Below are 21154 nucleotides of genomic sequence, written 5' to 3' on the forward strand. Positions count from 1 at the left end.
TTACCAAGAGCCTTGATTATTGGCAACAGCAATCTCGCTCACCCAGAGCAGCGCAGCGAGTGAGCTGTAATTTAGGGCCCGATTTGTATTGTTTGTTCCACGGCAACGAACTCAGCAAATCATAAATTTCCTCCGAGATAAAAATGTGGAAATTGACAATATTTATGAACTCAGGAGACAAAAAGGGACTTGACCAGGCCTTTGATTTGTAACTGAAACTTCTCCTGGTGGCTCTAGCCAAGGACACAGCTTGCTCTCCCAGGCCCAGGAACTGGGTTCTAGCCAAGGCATAGAGAGGGAGGCGAGGTGAGTGTTCCAGGCGTGTTTTGCCTGGGATGCTTTGTGAATGCCAGCAGCCAGGTACCACTGTGCATCAGATACACGGCAAAGGCAGTCTTCAGATACAAGTTCCTTTACACTGGCCCAGACACAGCTCTACTCAGGGTCTACCTTCTCGGCAGACCTTAAGCTTTAAGCTTGCCCTTCCCTCTAGGGATATACTAAATATTACCTAGCCAGGAAAGGACCAGAAGATGCACCAAAAAGTCCCCCTGACAATGGGGAACTGAGCGGAGATGCTATCAAGGGCGTTTGACTGGGATGCTCTTGCCTCCCATGACGACTGCCCACTGCGCCTCGCCTTCCTTCTTTTTTGTGTTCTTCTCTGTTACAGTCCACCACCAACACCTGGCACAGAAGAGCTTTGCCAGTCACTCCTCACTCACCCCTGCGGTGCCCTGTGGCCCTGAGAAAGTCATTTTTCTCATGTGGCTTACCTACCGTAGGGAAGCTAGGTCAGGCCCTCCCTCATTGCCTTCATTCCTAACCACCCAGAAACCAGTAGACTGTGACAGTCTGAACAAGGACGGCCCTGTAGGCTCATAGATTTGAATACTTGGTCATTAGGGAGTGGCATTACTTGAGAGGGATTAGTAGTGTGGCCTTGTTGGAAGAAGTGTGTCACTGGAGGTGGCCTTTGGGGTCTCAAAAGCTCAAGCCAGTCCTGGTGTCTCTGTCCTCTTGCTGCCCAAGGATCCAGATATAGATTTTCAGCTCCTTCTCCAGCACCATGTCTGCCTGCATGCCACCATGCTTCCCACCATGGTGATAGTGGACTAACCCTCCGACACTGTAAGCTAGCCCCAATTATATGCTTGTTTTAAGAGTTGCCATGGTCATGGTGTCTCTTCACAGCAATAGAACATTGACTACCACATAACCAAAACATGGGAAAGCCTCCAGCCAGAAACCCGGAGAGCCAACAATGCCAGTGCCTGCTCTATACTGCTTCTGATATACAGAGTCATTTGCAACTCAGCTGACCCCCACGCACAAGAAAATGGGTGTAATGATTTGAATAAAATGGTCCCCATAGAGTCCCAGGAAGTGGCACTATTAAGGAGGTGTGGCCTTGTTGGAGGAACTGTGTCACTGGGGGACAGGCTTTGAGGTTTCAGATGTTCAAACCAGGCCCAGTGTCACTCTCTCTCCCTGCTGCCTGCTGATTCAAATACAGAACTCTCAAGTACTTCTCCAATATCGTGTCTGCCTGCATGCCAGCACGCTTAACAATGAACTAACCTCTGAAACTGTAAGCCAGCCCAATTACATATTATCATTTTAGAGTTTCAGTGGTCACGGAGTCTCTTCACAGCAGTGAGTGTGGTGGCCCAGATGCAGGGACTTCCCACAGCCCTGCAGGGATTGCAGTGGGATGCTCACCTAGGCTTTCCATCATGGCATCCAGCACAGTGGAGGCAGCAGTGGAAATCCCAGAGTTCTTAGAGTTGAGGTTGTCTGCAGCTGCTATGATGAGGGACAGCAGCATGGGGTGGAGGCTGTCTTTCAGGATGGGAAGCATCTGTGCGAGGGATTCCAGCGCCCACTGGTTCACTTTCTTGTTGGAATCGTGAAGCCTTGGGGTAAAAGCATCAAAGACCTATTGAGGGAATAAAAATCAAGAGTTCGTGGGCTCGGCAGGCATCAGCTGGGACTCTTTCTGCATCCATGAGATGGATCCCCAGGCCTGTGCTAGCACATTCCCAATGATGAAGAGCTCATCTCTTCAAAAGGGGAACAGGCAAAAAAGAGGAAGGACGGACATGTGCTGAGCATGACTTCACCTGTCAATCATCCAGAGCACTGGACAGAATCACTGTCATTCACTGATGACCTTAGCGACTCATGTTACTGTTGCTGTTATCATTCTCCAGTTTCCCCGCTAACAAGGAAGGCTCATGAAGGAGACTGAGTCTCCTCAGATCACACAGCTTGACTCAACCTGGGTTGCCAGCTGCCCGTCAGCATCACTCCGAGGAAAAACAGGAATCCCTCCTGGTGTTCATCCTGTTACCCAGACTGCCCCATCATTTCCAGCCCAGCCACTGTCCAACCACAGGCTCTGATACCAAATACTATGCAACTAACGAACTGAATGTGCCCCAAGTCATTGATGACGGCACCCTCTCCGGCAGAGGGATGGAAGCCACCCAGGAAATCTCCGAGCATTCTAACATGCTCAGACCCTCACCCACATCCAACTATTCTTTTATGGAGACCATCTGGAAAGTGAGTGCTTAGGGGTTCCCTGTACATCCCTCCAAATCAGTTCAGAGCTCTCCAGGTTGAGTTGTCACCAACAGGGAGAAATGAAGGAGGACACATGTGGGTGCTCACCTGGACTAGGTTGGCAACAACGAGCTCTGGCTTGGCCTTGCAGTATTCAAGGAGCTTCCCAACACCTTCCATCCGAGCCTGGAACTCCTTGGCCTCCAACAGCCTGGTCAGCTCCTGCAGCTGCTCTGCCATCTCCACACCGCCCCGCACGGAGGAGCGTAGCCCCATCAGCCGCGGGCCATTGGAGACAAACCTAGGTGGAAGCAGGGGCTGACCCCTGGGGAAGAGCCCAGGGGATGAACACATCTCTCATCCCAAGCTGCATCCCACTGCCAGGCAGGACAGAAACAGTGTGTCTCCTACAGCTTACTCTAACACCTGCCTCTCTTCTAACTGCTGCTTGGGGACACTGCACTTGGGGACTCTGGGCATCTTTTTCCCCAAAGGACATTAAGCAAAGTTCTGTCTTCCTGGTTTTACCTTTTTCTTTTCTGAGGACAGGTAAAGAGTTGAGGGAGTGTAAGTGAGAGTGTACCATGGACAGGTGCAAGCGTTGAGGGAGAAGGGATCAACCCAGGGTCTCATGCATGCTAGACAAGTGCTCTGCCACAGAGAAGCTCACCTCACCCTCAGCCCAGCTAGAATATATTTAACCTAAGGATAAGGGAAGATTCAAGATTCTGGAGGCCATCACATCCCACCTCTGTTGGTTCCCATATCCTGCCCCTTGTTGACTTGGCTCTCACACGCCTCTAGGGACAGAGGGCATATCTGCTCCTTCACATTGGGAATCACATATCCATCAGAGCCTAGACTGTCTCAGCCAGCACGAGAGAGGCTCCACACAGGATTCCCACCTCCCACACTAAGTTCAAAACCAGGGTCTCAGAGCTCCTGCCCTACACCCAGGTCCCACCCAACAGTCTCCAGTATCACCCTTTCTATCATTCGTTTGTGTGGCTCACATTCTTGCCTCCTGAATACCAACAGCTGTGTTTGGGTCCTGAGAACAAAGAAATACGCAGTCTTTGCCTTAAACATCTCACAAATAGACAGGAGACAGGAGTATGAAGAAGAGGGGGCAGCTTGTCCACCCTGAGGATCCGGGGACACCATGTCAGAGAGTGTCTGGGAGAAGGTGACAGGCAAGCTGCATCTTGTGGAATCAACAAGCGAGTTCTAGGTACTCAGGAGAAGCAAAGACAGAACCCAGCAAAGAAAGAAAAAAAGTGATGGATAGAAAAGATGGGAGCCGATCTAGTCTAAGGAGGGGGAGTTGAGTAGGAGGGTACAGGATGTCACTTAAGAGCTCTGCAGGACCTTCCCAGGCATCCTGCTACCATCAGCTATAATCCTCACAGGACAAGGCAGAAGGGTTTGTATTTCAAGCAGAGGATTCCTGCTTGGTTCTTAACTATTCCCAGCACACACCCTCCAACCCTCAGGCCAGGTCTTCTTGACCGCCTGTGTCCAGATCTGCCTCAGAACTAGCCCCAAGCTGACCAACCTAGCTGCTAAAGAACATGCTCGTTTAAGTGAACAAAGAGACACTGAGCTTAAACAGAGAACCTGACAGCAGAATCACATTCTTCTGGACTCACTAGCTCTGGCAGAGCTTGACCAGCCAGAATTGGGTCTGCCTAAAATGTGGGGAGGAGACCGTATCCTACAAAGCCATCCATTACAGATGCAATGGAGGAAACCTAGTTGCAGAAATGCAACCAAGTTTCAGACATGCCCCAATCCACAACCAACCCCCATGAGCATGTAAGACACCAATTGGCGGCTTTGGTCATGGGGCCCCAGAGTCACGAGAACAGCCGTACCCCTCTTGACTAGGCAGCCCGTTCTCACACACCACCAGACTCTTCGACACCTTTCGGCCTTTGGCAGATGGGAGTTCATGGTTGTCTTGTATTCCCTTGGGAAACAGACATAGAATGTAAGCCAAAAGGGGTAGCCTGACATACCAGTATAAAGTATACCAAGAATGATAAATAAGCCTTCCACCTCGGAGCACCCCCAGGTCACAGTCTGGAGCCCTGGAGGTAGGTGGGCGGAGACTGCAATCTCCACTTATGACAAGAAGGAATAGAGACCCAGAGAGCTTGAGACGTATCAGGGAAGACCCCAGTATAAGCACTAGAGACAGAAAGCACATTTAAGCCACCTTGTCAATAGTCATAATGAAATGGAAGCCTCTGGAACCCAGACTCATTCCCCTGACCTTCAGGAAGGCCAAGCCAACCATTTGAGTTCCACCAACTCACCCGTTGTTTGATGGCCGCCATGACTTTCCGTAGGTCATGAGATGGGAGGGATTGCTTCAGAAATGCATCAAACTTTGCATTTGCCATCAAGATATTCACCATCTTCCGGCCATAAAACCTGCCACCGGGGAGAGAAGAAATGAAGAAACAGCCAGTGAGAGGCTAATAAATTCATTCTACAGCTTTATACAACTTTCCCAATTATAATAGGAGAGCTCTGCATACTTCTAATTAGGAAAGCAATCCCTACCCAGTTAAAAATTAGATTCATAAAAGAATAAACATCATCCATAATGCCATTACCAAGAGGAAATCACTATTAAATTTTTATATATTTTCTTGGTTTTTTTCTATGCATTTACATTTTAATAGATAGCAGAATTCACGGGCAGCTTGTTTCCAGACTTTTCACTTTCTTATTAATCATCTTCCCAAGCTATGTAATATTTTTCATATGTACCTTATTTTCAAGATTTTCTAAAATGTATGTGTACATACGTTTGTCTAGGTATATGTGTGTGTACAGGTACTGCAGAGTCCAATACACAATACTGGGACTCCTGGAGTTATGGGTGATTGTAAGCTGTACACCATAGGTACATGGAATCAAATCTAGGTTCCCTGGAAGACTTCTCAGATGTACCCGACCACAACCTGCCTCAAAGCACAAGCAAGACACTATTGGCAGCTTTGTCCATAGACGTAAGAGCAGCCATACATCTCACTGGGAAAGTGCTCTTAACCACTAAGCCATCTCTCCAGCCCCCATAAGTATCTTTTTTATAGATATCCATTATAGCTATTATCCAGTACATCCAATATCCATATAGCTATATATCCAATAGAAGAATATTTAATATTCTGCTGCATGGCTATCAGAAGTGTTCTTAACTTCCTCTCCCCCCCCACCCACCCAGTTTGGGACACTCAGAAGTCTGTGGAAAGGTATAAGAGGGAACAGTCAACTCTACCTGGTAAATAGTGCTGGCTGGGTACAAGAATCAAGGAGAGCTTGGGTTTGGGACTCAATGGATGGGTGGGAACTTACAAGTACACTAGGACTAGAAACAAGGAGACGGCACATTCTAAAGTCTACAGCATAGCCTGACACAACATCCAGATACAGTTGGAGAATATGAGGCTAAAAGAAGCCAGAGGACGGAGTAGGCTGTACTTAGGGCAATGTGAGAGGACTGGGCTTTGGCCTACAAACAATGGGAAGCTGAGGAATGGCCAAATAGTTATGTTAATCTCCAGGTGGCAAAGATGTCTCATTGCCTCCAGGTCACTCCAATACACACACACACACACACACACACACACACACACACACACACACAATTAAATTAAGCTAAAAACAAAATCAATCTTCTAACTCTGACAGGAAGTGAATAGGGAAGGACAAGACTAGGGACTTGAAGACCTGTCAGGAGGCCACCATCACAGATCAGGTACAACATGAAGTCCAGAAATAAGCAACAGAGTGGGAATAAGACAAGATCAGTTAGTTTCAAGAGCTGATAAAGGAGTTAAAATTGAAGGATTTCAAAGCCTGGAGGAGACAGCACCTAGAATAATGATGTCTTACCCAACCTCAGAATCTGTTATTTATAAAATGCATCCCTATTTTCCATGAAGGAAAACCAAGGCAAGAAAGTGCTAGCCAGTTCCACTAGCCACTGCCAGTGTGGGGGTGGCTTCCAGAGGAACAAAAGTCACATGACTTGTAGTCCTTGCTTTTCTCTTGCATGTACTCTTCCCTGCTTTGCAAGAAAATGTGGGGTTTGGGTCATTCCTCTAGCACAAAGTCTTGTTTTATCTGTGTCTGACTGCTGCCATGCTACTCTCTGTCACTACTGCAACTGTGGTCTCAGTGCCAAGGGACTGTACTGCACTTCTAAGGCATTTGAGATAGAGATTACCTCAGCACTCTCTCAACAGCTCCCAAAGGGACTTCTGGAAATAAACCTCCAGTTAGCAATCAAGGAAAAGTCCCCAGCACCATTCCTACAGTACGAACTTTAATTACAAAGTTCCTGCAACGAGCAACAGCCACCACCGAGTTTGCAAATGTGCAGATAGAGAACAAAACCCAGATCACAGTCACTGGCCAGCCAACAGCAAGTGGGCAAGGCCTCCCACTAAAAGACGTGTACATGCTGGTTTCAAAGATGCTATGACCTGGAAGACAACGTGGCTGGGAGGAGTCGGTAAAGAATGAGGATCCCCATTTTGCATTTTGCATGACTTGGTGAGTGTTGATGACTTTGAACAACATAGGGAATACATTCCAAGAGGCAAAGACTTGGGGAAAAGCAAAGAGTTCTTTTAAGGGCACTTTAAAGATGGGAGTGGGACATCTGGGAATGGATGTCCTGGCGATCAGTCTCTTAGAGAGAAGAGACTGATGCTGGTGGTAGGAGAGCCAGAGAAAGGAGATATGGTGGTTAGCTTTAATTGTCAACTTGACATAATCTATAGTCACCAAGAAATCGATTCTCAATGAGAAGTGATCTAGACTAGGTTGGCCTGTGAGGATATTCTTAGTTGAGTTCACTGAGACGGGAAGACACAGCTGCAATGTGGCTCATCTTACAGGCCCTGGCCTGAGTGACAGGAGAAGCTGGCTGAGCAAATGCATGCATGTATGCATGCATGCACTAACTCATTGCTTTGTCCTCTTGACTATGAGTGTAACGGAACCGCTGCTTCAGGTTCCTCCTGCCTTGACTGTCCCACAGTGATGGACTGTAACCTAGAATTTCTAGCCAAAACCAAAAAAGTGCCCTTTCCTCTTTGAGTTCTTTGTGTCAGAGTATTTTATCACAGAAACAGTCAGTGAAACTAAGGCAGAGGACTAAAGTCATTGCACAGCCACCTCCAGACGATAGGCAGAACAGAGAACTTGCCCTAAGGAGTGAGGAGAAGCAGGGAGGCCTGAGCTCCAGAAACTAGAGTACCACAAAGGAAAATAAAAAATGGTGAGCGTTATCCAGTGAGCGATTAGGTCTAGCAAGATCCTTGGTCTTGATTTCCATCCCTCCCACCCAACAGTCACTACAACCCCAAGCCTGCCTCTGCAATGGTCCTCATTTCAATGAATGGTACCACCATTGACCCAGCTATTCAGTTTAAAACCTACAAGCATCTTTGGCTTTGATGTATCCTTGAAACCCTCACAGCCCATATCTTGATGGCTCTACCTTCAAAATGGACCCAATGCCCAACCCATCTCCTGGCCCAGTCTTCAGTATCTCCCGCCAGGATTGTGGAATCACCATAGCATATGGAATCACCATCTGTCTGCCATCATATGAAAAGCAAAGCCATCAGAGAAACCACCCTGAAGCACTGGGGGACATCACTTCCTCCTGTTAGATCCATTGAAAAAGGAGGAAAAGAAGGAAGAGGTAGGTATTGGCAATCATTGGCCAGATCAAGGGGAGGTAGCAGCTCAGACATCAGGGAGGTTCTCAGGGGAGGCATTCTGGGTCATCCAGCGGGGCCACTGGAGAGTGGGTGCCAGTGCAGTGCTGGATTTATTCCAAAAGATCCCCACTCAGCAAACAAAGACGTCATGTGAGACACCCTGTGCAGTGGAGGAGACAGAAGGGCAGATACTTCAGCCTTCCAGGGAAGACTGGGGTGTGAACAGCTCATGTGACCAACACCTCTACCCCACTGATTAGGGAGGGGAGTGGGGCCTCTACAGCAAAGCCTGGTGGCCTTGATCCCCTGAAGTATACTCTCCACTCTCTGAAACAAAGGCATCAGACTGTCAGCCTCACATCCAAACAGATGCAGTGACAACATCCCAGAAAGTAAGAGGGTGGGATCAACTGAGCCCCAGCTCTGGTTTTGGGAGACAATCAACCCCTGCTTTTGTTTCAAGCCCCATCCCCACATGTGTACACAGACACAGACACACACACACACATACATACACACATACATACACACATACATAAATACACACACATACACACACATTTTTAAATCCTCTGGAACTCTCCCATCACACAGCCAGAAGTCCAGCTTTTGACCTTGCCCTCCAAGATCCTTCGTGACCCGTGTCTGCCTACCATGAGCTGGGATTTCTCCAAGCTGGGCCATCCTTCCCCTTGTCCAGTCTGTTTCAATCCTGGGGACTTTATACTGTTTCCTTTGCCTGGATTACATGCTTAGAGCCTCAGAGAACCAGCTCCATCAACCTGTCCCTGCAGTTACCCTGGCCTCAGCCTCAAGTCTCATCCTTGCATCCCCCACTCTATTTTGTTGGGTTGATTTTGCTTTTGTGCCCTGTATCTATAATCTAAACTATTCATCATATTTATTGTCTGTTGTATATCTTCCTCAAGTAGGAGGCAAGCTTCAACACAACTGAGGCTTAATTTCTTGTATTCATTCTCATATGATTACTTAGTACAATGAGTATTCAGTAAACACCCTTGCAAAAACAGCCGAATAGTCTGAGACTGGAGCTGGGCCAGATGGACACAAGAGCCCTATTGCAAGAAATGGAGGAATAGAAGGTAAGAAAGAGAAGCAGAGGTCACTGGGCACTGCCTAGACAGGCTGGCCATGACACTGGAGGGAACCGAGAACACAGCTGGAAGGAAAGAGTCCACCTCCATCTATCTGATTGTCCCTTTGCTAAACTCTGAGGACACTGAGCTATGAGGCCAAGATCTGACCAGTGGCTTGTCACCTTGGCCACGCCCAGTCCCGAGTCCTGACCTACCTGGTGTCTTGGTTAGAGTCCTGGGCCAACCTCACCAAGTTATGCACCAGCATGTCTGTGTTGTCTCTGGAGCCTGAGAGAAGCTTCTCTGCTCCTATCTGCTCCAGGACGGCCGAGAGATGCTTGGCGGTACATTTCCGGACTAGGGGGTTCCGGTGGCTAAAAGGAAACAACCACAGTCAAGAGGATGGTCACAGGGTGGGGATGTGAGGGCCCCAGACTAACACACACGCAGATTTGTAACTGTAGACCCAGGTTCACGACAGTCATGACTTCAAAGCCTTCCTCATATGACTGGGGCAGGAGGTTAGCCTTTGAGGAGTCATTCCCAATGACAAGGCCAAAGTTGACCATAGCATCAATGGGAGTGGGAAGAACAGCTTCATGAAGCCACATGATCATCCCCCAAGGGGCCTGTACACACCATTTCCAGGACATTTGTGAACCCAGGCACTCCTGTCTGTACATGAGTGTAGCCATCTTCCACCCAGCAAACCCCTTCCCAATCAGTGTCTGCTCTTCCTTCTCTAGCCCCACAGGTAGAATTAGATGCTCTCTGAGTTGGCACCTGCTTGGTCCCCTGGTAAGTGTAGTTGTGTTCTTATATCCCACCCCCCAGTCAGGCTGCCAGGTCCCTGGATCGGGAGCCATGTCACCCTCTGTTGCATCTCCCAGACTCCTACTGGTGCTAAGCACTTGAGTGACGCTTAGTGACAGTTAAGTACACTTTTGGTTATTTAATGGGTGGAACCTGACCTCTGGTGAGAAAAACCCATTAAAGTGTTGCCTCTCTCAAAACAAGGCATCTGTGCCCACTGTGCCCAGACAGCACTGACACACTCCACACAGAAACATCCATGGTGCCCCCACTGTTGTGCACGCAGTGGGGAATACCAGTTCCCTCCCTACTCAGTGTCACCCACAAATGCACACGTTGGATCTAAAGCAGAGTCTGCACATAAGCAAAGAGACTCGGAGACTCAAGCACATATACCCTGTACTGGGCATCTGAAGACAGTCTACCCTGGTCCTCGTTGTCAGTGATCAATTGTCACACCCTATGTTAGGTGCCCTGCCAGGGTCATCTTAGCCATCATCTCCCGCCAACTGTGAGCTGCTGCTGCCATCATATGACAAGAGAGGAAGCTGAGGCATAGGGAAACACTCTAGCAAAGGTACCATTTCTTCCAAGTTCATTCAGCCACAGCCAGGGTTCAGTAATGTTAGGTAAAACAGGCACTCTTCTAGAGGCTGTCTCATCAAGCTAGTCATTGACACCTCAGAGCCACCTCAGGGTAGAGACGCCATTATTATCTCCATCAGCTGAGGAGGCAAAGGCCCAGAGAATCCAGATCATGATGCCCAGTAGCAGCCAATACTTTGCAACAGTTCCTGGTACAATAGCCAGGGTCTGCTGGCAAGTGCAGCGGGCTCTAGGTAGAAGTGCACACCTCAGTATGATGAGTGACTTACAGAAGTTAGGAGGTGTTTAGTTTTGTGGAAGGAAGGGCTTGGAAAATGCCTTTGGCTTCGCTAATGATTCAGTTTTGACTTGAGGGGAAGTAAATCTGAGCCTAATAGTAGCTCACCTCCCCCTGAGAGAGGCCAGTTTTGTTCCTGGTTCCTCTCGCTGGTCCACATTTCATCAGAAAGAAACACAGCTCCCCTGAGAGGGGCAGGAGCCCCCAGGGCACAGCTGAGGCTGTTTCTACAGCCTTGTCTCCCAAGCGTTACCATGACCACCATGCATTTCCCAGCCTAAGCAGAGCAACAGCATCCTCTCCTTCCAGCCATGCTTACCCCATTCTCTAAAGACTGCCTAGGAAAGATAGCGGGAGCCCTCAGGATACAGGTTTGCTCCCTCTGCTAAATGTGTAAGGCACTTTTGGTGAAGCCTGGCATGGATGCCTCAGCATGTTCTTCTCTCTCTCTCTCTCTCTCTCTCTCTCTCTCTCTCTCTCTCTCACACACACACACACACACACACACACACACACACACACACATACACACACACCATCCTAGAAGACCCTCTATAGCCACAGGTTTGGCTTCCTTCTTTCCTGTTTCCTGTCCCTCTCTCCTCTCCTTCTCTGCTCATTCCAGATGCCGGGGCCTCTCCCCTGACACACACACACCCAGACAGCACATATAAGACACTTGTAGATATGAGGGTCACCATTGTCCCCTGACACACACACAGGGACAGCACATACTAGACACCCGCAGATGTGAGGGCCACCAGTGCACGGGCAGGAGTCACATTTTCCACCATGGCACTCAGAGCCCGGTTGGCTGCCCGCTGGATGAACTCGCTGGTGTTCCCCATCTTCTGCAGAAGGCAGCGGACAATCTCCTCAGCCTCCTGGTCCATGCTCTTCTTCAAAGCTCGGAAGAGGTCTCCCAGGGTGCTGATGGCCAGGCGGGACACCTTGGAGCGGAGGTTGGTAACCTTGGAGAGAGAGGAGAAGGGACCTCCAGGTCAGCTGTACCTTCCCAAGGGCTCTGAAGACACTGTGTGGCCCCCTCTGCCACTTCTTCACATATGCCAGGGCCCTGTCCTCATCTTTTGCCACACCGGAGTTAAAAAACCTTCAACATCTTTGGGCAGAACAGCCCATGCTGTCATTATCATACCCACTTTGCTATTATTGGAACTAATAATTCCATTTTCAATGTTGTCTGAAATTTGTACATTTGCTCTAAATTTGACATGGCCCCCACAGGTCCATGCTGTGGACACTTGTTCCCTCAATTGTTGTTGCTGGCTTAGGAAGTTGGAGACCATTCAAGAGGTGGAGCCTAACCAACGTTGGTCACCAGGGGCAGCCTTTTGAAGCTCCAGCCTGACCCCTGTTTCCACTGGGCTCTCTGTTAGCTGTGTCTGCCATTGTGTGAACAAAGTGCACAGTACACTTCTACCACCATGCACAGAAGCATTCCCAGCTGCCACACCTTCCCTGCCATGATGGGCTGAAAGCCCCCTGAATCTGTGAGCCAAAATAAATCTTTCCTCCAGGTGCTTCTCTGCAGAGTTTTGCCATGGTAGCGAGGAAAGAACTAATGTAGCAAATTCACAGAAATGGCTCACTCTGCTCTTCACACCACACTCACGCTGCAGGGGCAGAAACCAACCCTCAACCACATGACATGGTCCAGCCAAGTGTCAACAAACACAATGTGCTCTGCATGGCAACCCTCCCCCGCCTCGCTAGGACAGTCTGTTCCCAAGGCTGTAGACTGGCCTCTGCTGGGATGGAGCTCATGTTACTGTCTTTCAGGGCGGGACCTAGGCCGAGATCCAAGCCTTGGGAAATCACCAGCCCTGAGGTTGAGAATCAACCCAGAGTACTCCATCCTTCTTTAGACGTTACAAGTACAGAAGACAATGGGCAGTGACAAATGGGAACGCACGACTCCAAATGTTGCAACTCCCAGATTACAAGATGAAGAAAGCCCAGTTCTCAGTACTGGCATCTGAGGGATGGGAAGTGAACTCCACCTCTGGCTGGAGGCTGATGGATAAGCAGACGCAGGCTCCAGAGAGCCATGGTCTCTCCTGGCTGCTCTGTAACTCACCCGAACAGCTAAGACAGGGAAAGAATATGTATGTATGTATGTATGTATGTATTAGGGGAAGAGGCAAAGTACAGAAGCTGTGGGTAGGCCTCACCTCCGCAGTCACTGCCAAGGACACATCATGCAGCCGTGTACCGAGGACCTCCGAGTGACAAGCTGCCAGGCGCTGGATGTTCGCCAGGCCCTTCTCCTTCATTTGCCTGAGAAGCAAGGCCAAGCCTGTCACAGGAGGGGAGGAGGGAGGCGTCCTGTTTCTCAGCAGACAGCTCCCAGCAGGGTGTGATTCCAAGGCCTCAGAAGCAGGGTTTCTAGGGGTGACACCCTGGCATGGAATCCTAGCTAGCTGGTCAATGCAAACTGTTTTATGGACTCTTGGCTCCACTCTGGCCGCCCAGGATCTATTTGGGTCTTTGATACAAAGTAGACAATGCCAAAAAGTTGCTTAAAATGGAGGCTAAAGATTGGAAGGCTTCTGCAAGTGTTCTAGATCACCAGTTACTGCTTCGCTGGTGACCAAGACCATCTGTCATCATGGGAGGAGGGGACCCTGGTATTAAACTTGATTTAGATAGGGATATATCTTTGTTAGGAGAATGTTTGCCTAACAGGCACAAGGTCGTAGGTTTGGTCCCCAGCACCACATGGTGGTACATGCCTGTCATCCCAGCACTCAGAAGGCAGAGGCAGAAGGAGAAGAAGTTCAAGGTCATTCTTGCCTAGTTCAAGGACAGTTTGGGATACATGAGACCCTGTTTTAAAACATATGAATTAACAAGCTTGATCTAGAGAAATAAAGCTCTGACCTTCCTCGTTCTCTTTGTTCTGTATTCAGATCCCTACCAACCATGCCTGGCTCTAACATGTCACAGAACAGTACACAAGCAGACCTGGAAGGGCCCAGGGCATGTACAAGAAGTTAGAGATACCAAACATATAAACCTACATATGTGCGTGCACATGTGTGTGTGAGCACACACACACACACACTTCTTCCATGGTAACAGACCCTAGGGGTGAGGGAACAGGGAAGTTGGGGCAGGAGATCTTCTGTAGCCCTCTTAAATACCACCCTTACACAGACCGAGCCACAGGCACCTCCTCACCAGTCATTGCTGTTGAGGCATTGGAGGGCATCTGTCAGCCCCAGCTCTGGGTTGGAGAAGGGCCTCAACTCCCTGAGAGCCCGAAGATCTATCTCCTCCTCCTCTTCCTCCCATTCAGGAGAGCCCAAGGTAAGCACGGCTGGTAATGAGTTAGCTGTATTCAAGGGAGACAACAAGCATCACCCAGCAGGACAGAGAGGACACACACACACATGAGCACGCGCACACATACACACACACAGAGCCATTCCTTCACACATGGAGTCTGATTCTCAGTGCAGTCGCACACACAGGGAGAAAAGCCTGGAGGCTGCAAAGCCAGCAGCTATAACTCACTTGTCTTGACTTCCCATCTCCTCACACCAGTGCCAACCTTGTTACATTAGGAACACACTGGCAGCTGGGCATCATACGGAAGCTGCTGAGGCTGCGACTGGCCTCCAGTTCTTTCCTACCTTGGTTGGGATGCAGACCAATGAGCAGTTGATAGACTCCTTGCTCACTGGGTAGCATTCTAAGCTCACTTTTCTCCTTCAATCCTACCATCCCTCCTCTGTGAGATGCCTGGCCATGGAAGCCCTCATGGGCAGATAGCTGAAGGAAGGCAAGGGACAGGGAAAAACACTGGAGGAGACTGTCACCTGCAGGGTCAAGATGCGGCCACACTTTCAGGAACTGCCAGAAAATGGAAGAGCATGGATGGGATGTGACTCAGTGGTAGAACACTTGCCTAGCATGTGTGAGGCTCTGAGTTCAGTCAAGACAGACAGACAAACAGACACACACACATAATGCAGAGAGAGTCAGAGACAGAAAAAGACAGACACACAGAGAGAACAGAACATGTTTTCTTTCTTGTGGATAGATTCTAGAATCAGAAAGTTCTAGAACAGGAAGGAGTTTCAGAAACCTGACATTGTCCCTCAGCTCTGCACACATGAGGAAAGAATCAAGGAGATGAAGGCAAGCTCATCTCCAGGTGCCTGGTCTCCTGAGACAGGCTGCAATTTCATGGAGTTAATTAGGGACATAACAACAACCAAGTTCCAGTCCTGAAATTCCATCATTTTCAAACTGACCAAAAATTAGGTGCAGATGTAACTGATAAAGCAATGTTAGGGACACTCGCAGGACTGTCAAGAGCATAAGAGGATTCAGACTCATCTTCCAAGGAGGTCATGAGAGGAAGGCATTGCCTTTCCCTAATTCCACCCATCTACACTCACAATGTGTGTGTCTGTGTGTGTGTGTGTGTGTGTTCAGAGAGACAGAGAGAAACAGAGACAGACAGAGACTTAGCTAGAGACAGTGAGAGAAAGCCAGGCCTTGCACATGCTAGACAAATGTCTACCACTAAAGCAAAGCCATAGCTAACCATATCTCTTAATTCCCTAGAATTCTCACCTATTTGCACTTTCTTCAAATCAAGATTCTTTCTAGATCCTAAATACATTTATTTTAAAGGGAATTTTAGGTCACAGTCACAGGTAAACTAGTATTACTTGTAACAGACTATGGTGTTTATAATAAAAGGAGATTACTCTTTAAACCCCCAGCTAGCTTATAAAGCCTCTGAACCTAAACATGGGTCCCTTTGTTAAAACAAAAACCAAAAGCCAGACAGTGGTGGCACATGCCTTTAATCCCAGCATTTGGGAGGCAGAGGCAGATGGATTTCTGAGTTCGAGGCCAGCCTGGTCTACAGAGTGAGTTCCAGGACAGCCAAGACAGAGAAACCCTGTCTTGAAACACAAAAAAAAAAAAAAAAAAAAAAAAAAAAAACACCAAAGATGAAAGGTAGAATGGTGCACACACCTGTATCCTAGCCCCTGAGAGGGAAAAGATCAAGGGCTACAGAGTGAGATGTGGCACACAAATGATAAGAATATAAAACCATAGATACCGAAGAAGAATCCCAACTTAAAGCTTTCTATTTAACACAACCAAAAAGATACAAAGAGTGGAAAATGCAAGTCAAAAACACTTTTAATACCAAACCTCTGCTTCACCTGGCCACCATTATCTGGCATGTGACAGAAAAAGGAAATATGAATCAGAGTGATTAGTTTCAACCTTTAGGTTTTTTTTTTTAAAGTCTTTTCAAATGAAGGAACACTGGAATGCTTAGTGAGAAGAAGGAGAAGGAGGAAGAGGAGGAGAAGATGAAGATGAGGAGAAGATGAAGATGAGGAGAAGATGAAGATGAGAAGAGGAAGATGAGATGGGGTTCCTTTAGAAGTGAGATGGAACGTCTCCTGGTTCCTTGGCATGTCCCCTGAGGTGTCTTTGCTAGATCTTGGATTCCTTGGTCCCAGCCAGCCCTGTCCAGTCCCAACAGTATGAAGTCACAGGCAAGCATCCAAAATCTTCCCAGAGCTCCCCTTGGAAGTGGTTCCTTGCCTATATCTTTGGTCCTCATATACTGATGACTTCTCTAGGACATGTCACAGTAGGCTAGCAGAACTGCCTAGCCATCTACTGAACAACATGACAAAGACAGGTAGCCATGGTCCCCCTGACCATACCCCCAGAGTACCCAGAGGTGGCCCAGAGAGAGGTCAAGTCCCACCTGATGCATGTCGGGCAAAGCCAGGCTCCTGCTTGCTGACAGGGATGCTGGGCAGGGAGGCTCGGTTAGCCCGCTTCCTCTGGAGAACTCCTATGTTGTTTCTGCGTGGGCTGCTTTTCCCAGTAGGCTCTGACAGGGTTCCACTGCCCCGCAAAGGAAGGAGACCTGTGGAAAAAATCCTGGACTAAGCAGTCCTCCACATCCCTGGCATAATATTTCTGTGGCAATAGGTGTGTCAGTAGGTGACAAGGGATGATTCTCTGTCCTGTCTCAGGATGGAGAAGGGGAGAAGGTGCGGGCAGCCCCTCTTCTGGAAGGTTGAGAGGCCAGAAGTTGTCCAGGAAGCTTTCCCATTGGAGACACCCACCTGGTACATCAGTACCTTCCTTTGCTGAGGTTTTCCATGTGCCTAAGCCCTGGGAAGCCAGTTCTCGATCCCACTCTGGCTCCTTTGTCCTCCGAAGCAGCTCCATCTCCTTCATCTGCTTCAGTCGCATTTTTTCCTGGGCAGACTTGGAAATGGTGACTTGGACCTGGCACAAGGTCAAGGAAATGTCTATTAACCTTGAGAATCCAACCAGTCTTTCTACACTTTCACTCATTTAGCCGTGAAACGTAAGACTGCCTTCTACATGTCAGCCATGTTCCAGAGGGAACAAAAAAGAGCTAAGTCCTGATGTCCTGGGAGCTTCACAGAAGGGGTGGGTGTAAATAGTTAATCTGTCTGTAATGTCATATGAGATATGCTAGGAAAAAAGTAAGGCAACAAGAAGGCAGCTTTGACTTCATGGAAGAAACCCCTTAGATAAGGGACCCCCTTCCGCATGAAATTTAAGTGGAGACACAAATGAAGACAGGCAACGGGCCACACAGTTTTGAGGAGAAAAACATGTTAGCAGAAGAGTGACTGTAAAGTCTCTGAGGTTGGAGTGTGTCCAGAATAAGTGGGGAGCACTGAGTTAAAGCAAGCCAGAAACTGGCAGGATTTATTTTACACTGACTTCTAAAGCCAGTAACAAGGGGCTCCAACTTTTCATCAGGATGTAAGAAGCCCTTTAAAGTCTTGAGCAGAGGCATGACAGGATTCAACTCTTCCACTTAACAAGAGCAGTTTCTCCAAAAACTGTATTTTCATAACATTTTATCTTTAAATCGATTGATATTCTTAAGAATTTGTGAGGGTTGGAGAGATGGTGCAGCAGTTAAGAGCACTGACTGCTCTTTCAGAGGTCCTGAGTTCAATTCCCAGCAACCACATGATGGCTCACAACCATCTGTAATGGTATCTGTTGCCCTTTTCTGGTGTGTCTGAAGACAGTGACAGTGTACTCACATACATAAAATAAATAAAGGGAATACTTTTACTCCTGCCCATCGTGTTAAACCTTGTCTTTAATAATATCAACATGTTGGCAGCAAAAGTACATGGCTTGAAACTGAAAATGGACCCCCAGAGAGAGTTATTAAATTAACAGGCTGGCAAGCCAAGGATGGGTAAGATTCTGCACAGAGCCTTACCAACCTAAGACAAAAGTGCATTGCTTTTGATAATGCATATTCCACGACGGGTAAGGAAGGCATTCTTGGCAGAATGACCTAAGACAGGCTCAGTCTTGCTTATGAAATAAAAAAGGGGGAGAGGCAGAGAGCTTTTGGGGCTGCTTGGCAAGAATCCGACATGGGCCACAGACAAGGAAATAGACTTCAGGCAGGAATCTAAGTATTAGGCTAGAACAAGGAAGTAGGCTTCAGACATGAAAATGACTTTGGGCTAGGATAGGGAAGTTGGCTCTGATATTTTGGTCATCCTGATAAGCCCTTAGAAACAGTGATCACAGGAGTGTTCTCAGAATTTTGTTTATTGCCTTGCTTGTTCTTTAACTATTTGTGTTTATTGTCTTGTTTGTTTCTTGACTATTTACATCTATTATATTGCTAGTTCCTCAACTTAGAACTGGCCTTAATACTTGCATATAATTAAAATGATATTAAAATGATATAAAAGCAAAAAAGAGGTGGGGGCATGGGATTGGGGGTTCTAGGGAGGGGAAATGGGGAAGGGGATGGCTTCTGAAATGTAAATAAATAAAATATTCAATAAAAAAAATCTTACATTAAAAAACAAAGTTGTGAAAATGGAGCCAAGTGTAGTGGTGCACACTAGACCTCTGAGTTCAAGGCCAGCCTGGTCTACAAAGTGAGTTCCAGAAAGAAGAAGAGGAAGAAGAAGAGGAAGAAGAAGAGGAAGAAGAAAAAAGAAGTTGTTGTTGTTGTTGTTGGGATGAGAAGCCCCTTTATGCAGCCTCCACCAATGATGTTATCAACAACCATAGAACACTTCGACTTCTGTTTAACAAAGATCATGCTGACTATTGCGTAGAGAGAATCAAGAACATGGAAAGCCATTAGGGAATAATGAGACATCCATGCAAGAAGTGGGGATGGGGGTGGACCAGGGTAAAGGGAGGGCACGGGGACAGTGGAGCACAAAAGCTGTTTGCAAGTAGAGTTGGTTCTGCTGATATACTGATTAGGGAAATAGGGGGGGGGGGGGGGCAAGAAGCCAAAAGTGGACGTGAGATTTTTGGCCTGAGCGGCTAAGAGTTGCCATTCACTGGTAGAGAACTTGTGAGTTACAGATACAAAGGCAGAAGTTCTAGGCATGGTAGACACAGAACCTAATTAGATATTTAAGTAGGGATGCAGAAGGGGAGATGCAGTAAGGACTTTGACAGTCTTTAGCCTACAGTACTTTACACACAGCAGTTGGTGCAATGGACTAAACACACTTTCTGAGATAATTGGGTAACCCAGGGACCAGAGGACTGAGCCCTGGGGTCCTCGGTGTCTACAGGTCAGGAAGATGGAGGGGTGTGTAAAGGAGGGAGGAGATGAACTGGCCCTAATGAATGCCCAGAACATCTCCTTTCTCACTTGTGTCCCTAGGCAGAAAGTTCAGAAGGGACAAGTCAGAAGCTGAGTCAGAAGCTGGTGCGAGGCAGAGGAGGACTGAGATGTGACATCGGGACCTCAGAGGGGCAGTGAGGATGAGGCTACCAGAAGAGGCCACCAGAGAGTCATTGGGCTGCTGGGAATGTCCTGGATTCTGGGAAAGTGTCACTGATACACAGCAACAGCCTAATGCCTGAGCACTGGGTGGGTGGAGCCAGACCAAGAGATGGTAGTGAGCAAGCAGGACCTTGGAGTTGAGATAATATGTTTAGGACAAAACAACTTGTAGTGTCCAGGCCTGTGGAAAGACTGTGGAGTGAGTGGCTGAGGCAGACTGTAAGATAAAGTCATATCACACATAGAATTTTCATGGCCGCCCTCACTAGAGCCTGGCTCTCATGTTGTCAGCAAGGCATCTGTGTCTGTGATATAGCACACGCTCAGGGCAGGCCTTCCACATCTGCTTCAGAGCTAAGCTGCCTGTTTCAAAGGAAGAACACAAGGATCCCATAACAATGACTCTGTGTGACTAAATTCATCTCAATCAGGGAAGAGAAGCCACCTCCCCAAGGTCACCTTCCAAGTGCAAGGTATTTGTCAGCCTGTCAAGAACAGCTTTGGCCCATCAGCCTCTGAGTCAGCTGCCTCTCGGCTGCTATCTTGGGGGTCAGTTCAAATTACTCAGCCTGGTTCAGCTAAGCCTCTGTCCTCTTTCCAGCATCCTGCTCCCCTCCAGCCCACGTGTGACCTTCTGTCCTTCCCCACTCCTTCCATCTGCCTTCCTCCTCGTTGCTGGTCCCCACCTTCAACCTCAGCTTCCTTCTTGTTTCTCTCCATGTTGGCAGCCCTTCTCCCCAAGCTGCCCACAGGTGCTTGAAGAAACATCCTTGGCAATTCTTGGCTCTGCCTCATTCCCCACCAGCTGGCTGGACATGCATAGCAGATTTTAGAAGCGTGCTTGCATCCAGCCAGTTGGACCTCAGCTGCTTCCTTCTCCTGCTTCCCTGGTACCTTGGTACTGGACTCCCTCTGGTCTTCTTCATTCGCCAGGGAGAGGGTTTCTTTGGCATGGCTGGAGAATGATGTCAGAGTAAAGGCAGACTGTGATGGAGCCAGTGACGCTGGGGGGGCTTCAGCAGACTTGGCTTTGACAGCTGGGACCAAAGGCTTTGGTGCTGGAGAAGTCAAGAGCAGGGACAGAGCTGAAGACAGTGGCACCGTGGGCTGTCAATGGGTCCCTGACCCTGTGCCTGATGGATTTTACAGTACAAGCCCTCAATCTTCAATCTTTCTGGCTCACACTTCCCTAATGGGGAAGTTAGAT

At 48.2% G+C, this 21154-nt stretch overlaps 1 protein-coding gene across 8 annotated transcripts in view; it reads right to left on the reverse strand.

Annotated features, from left to right (window-relative positions):
* Togaram2 (TOG array regulator of axonemal microtubules 2) overlaps nucleotides 1–21154 on the reverse strand; it is a 57651-nt gene that overhangs the window by 12932 nt on the left and 23565 nt on the right. For 4 of the 8 annotated variants that reach the window (XM_076942251.1, XM_076942257.1, XM_076942256.1 and 1 more), the window contains 11 exons: nucleotides 20842–21005; nucleotides 17246–17411; nucleotides 16879–17043; nucleotides 14310–14463; nucleotides 13301–13406; nucleotides 11844–12079; nucleotides 9628–9786; nucleotides 4887–5004; nucleotides 4443–4537; nucleotides 2677–2893; nucleotides 1723–1939 (listed from right to left, as the gene is read on the reverse strand). In XM_076942251.1, coding sequence (XP_076798366.1) covers nucleotides 1723–1939; nucleotides 2677–2893; nucleotides 4443–4537; nucleotides 4887–5004; nucleotides 9628–9786; nucleotides 11844–12079; nucleotides 13301–13406; nucleotides 14310–14463; nucleotides 16879–17043; nucleotides 17246–17411; nucleotides 20842–21005 — 1797 coding nt within the window. The remainder of the gene's footprint in view (nucleotides 1–1722; nucleotides 1940–2676; nucleotides 2894–4442; nucleotides 4538–4886; nucleotides 5005–9627; nucleotides 9787–11843; nucleotides 12080–13300; nucleotides 13407–14309; nucleotides 14464–16878; nucleotides 17044–17245; nucleotides 17412–20841; nucleotides 21006–21154) is intronic. The other 4 variants (XM_076942253.1, XM_076942258.1, XM_076942254.1 and 1 more) reach the window with 3 other exon arrangements.

Source organism: Arvicanthis niloticus, chromosome 11, assembly GCF_011762505.2.
Source record: "Arvicanthis niloticus isolate mArvNil1 chromosome 11, mArvNil1.pat.X, whole genome shotgun sequence".
In the NCBI taxonomy this organism is placed as follows: Eukaryota; Metazoa; Chordata; class Mammalia; order Rodentia; family Muridae; genus Arvicanthis; species Arvicanthis niloticus.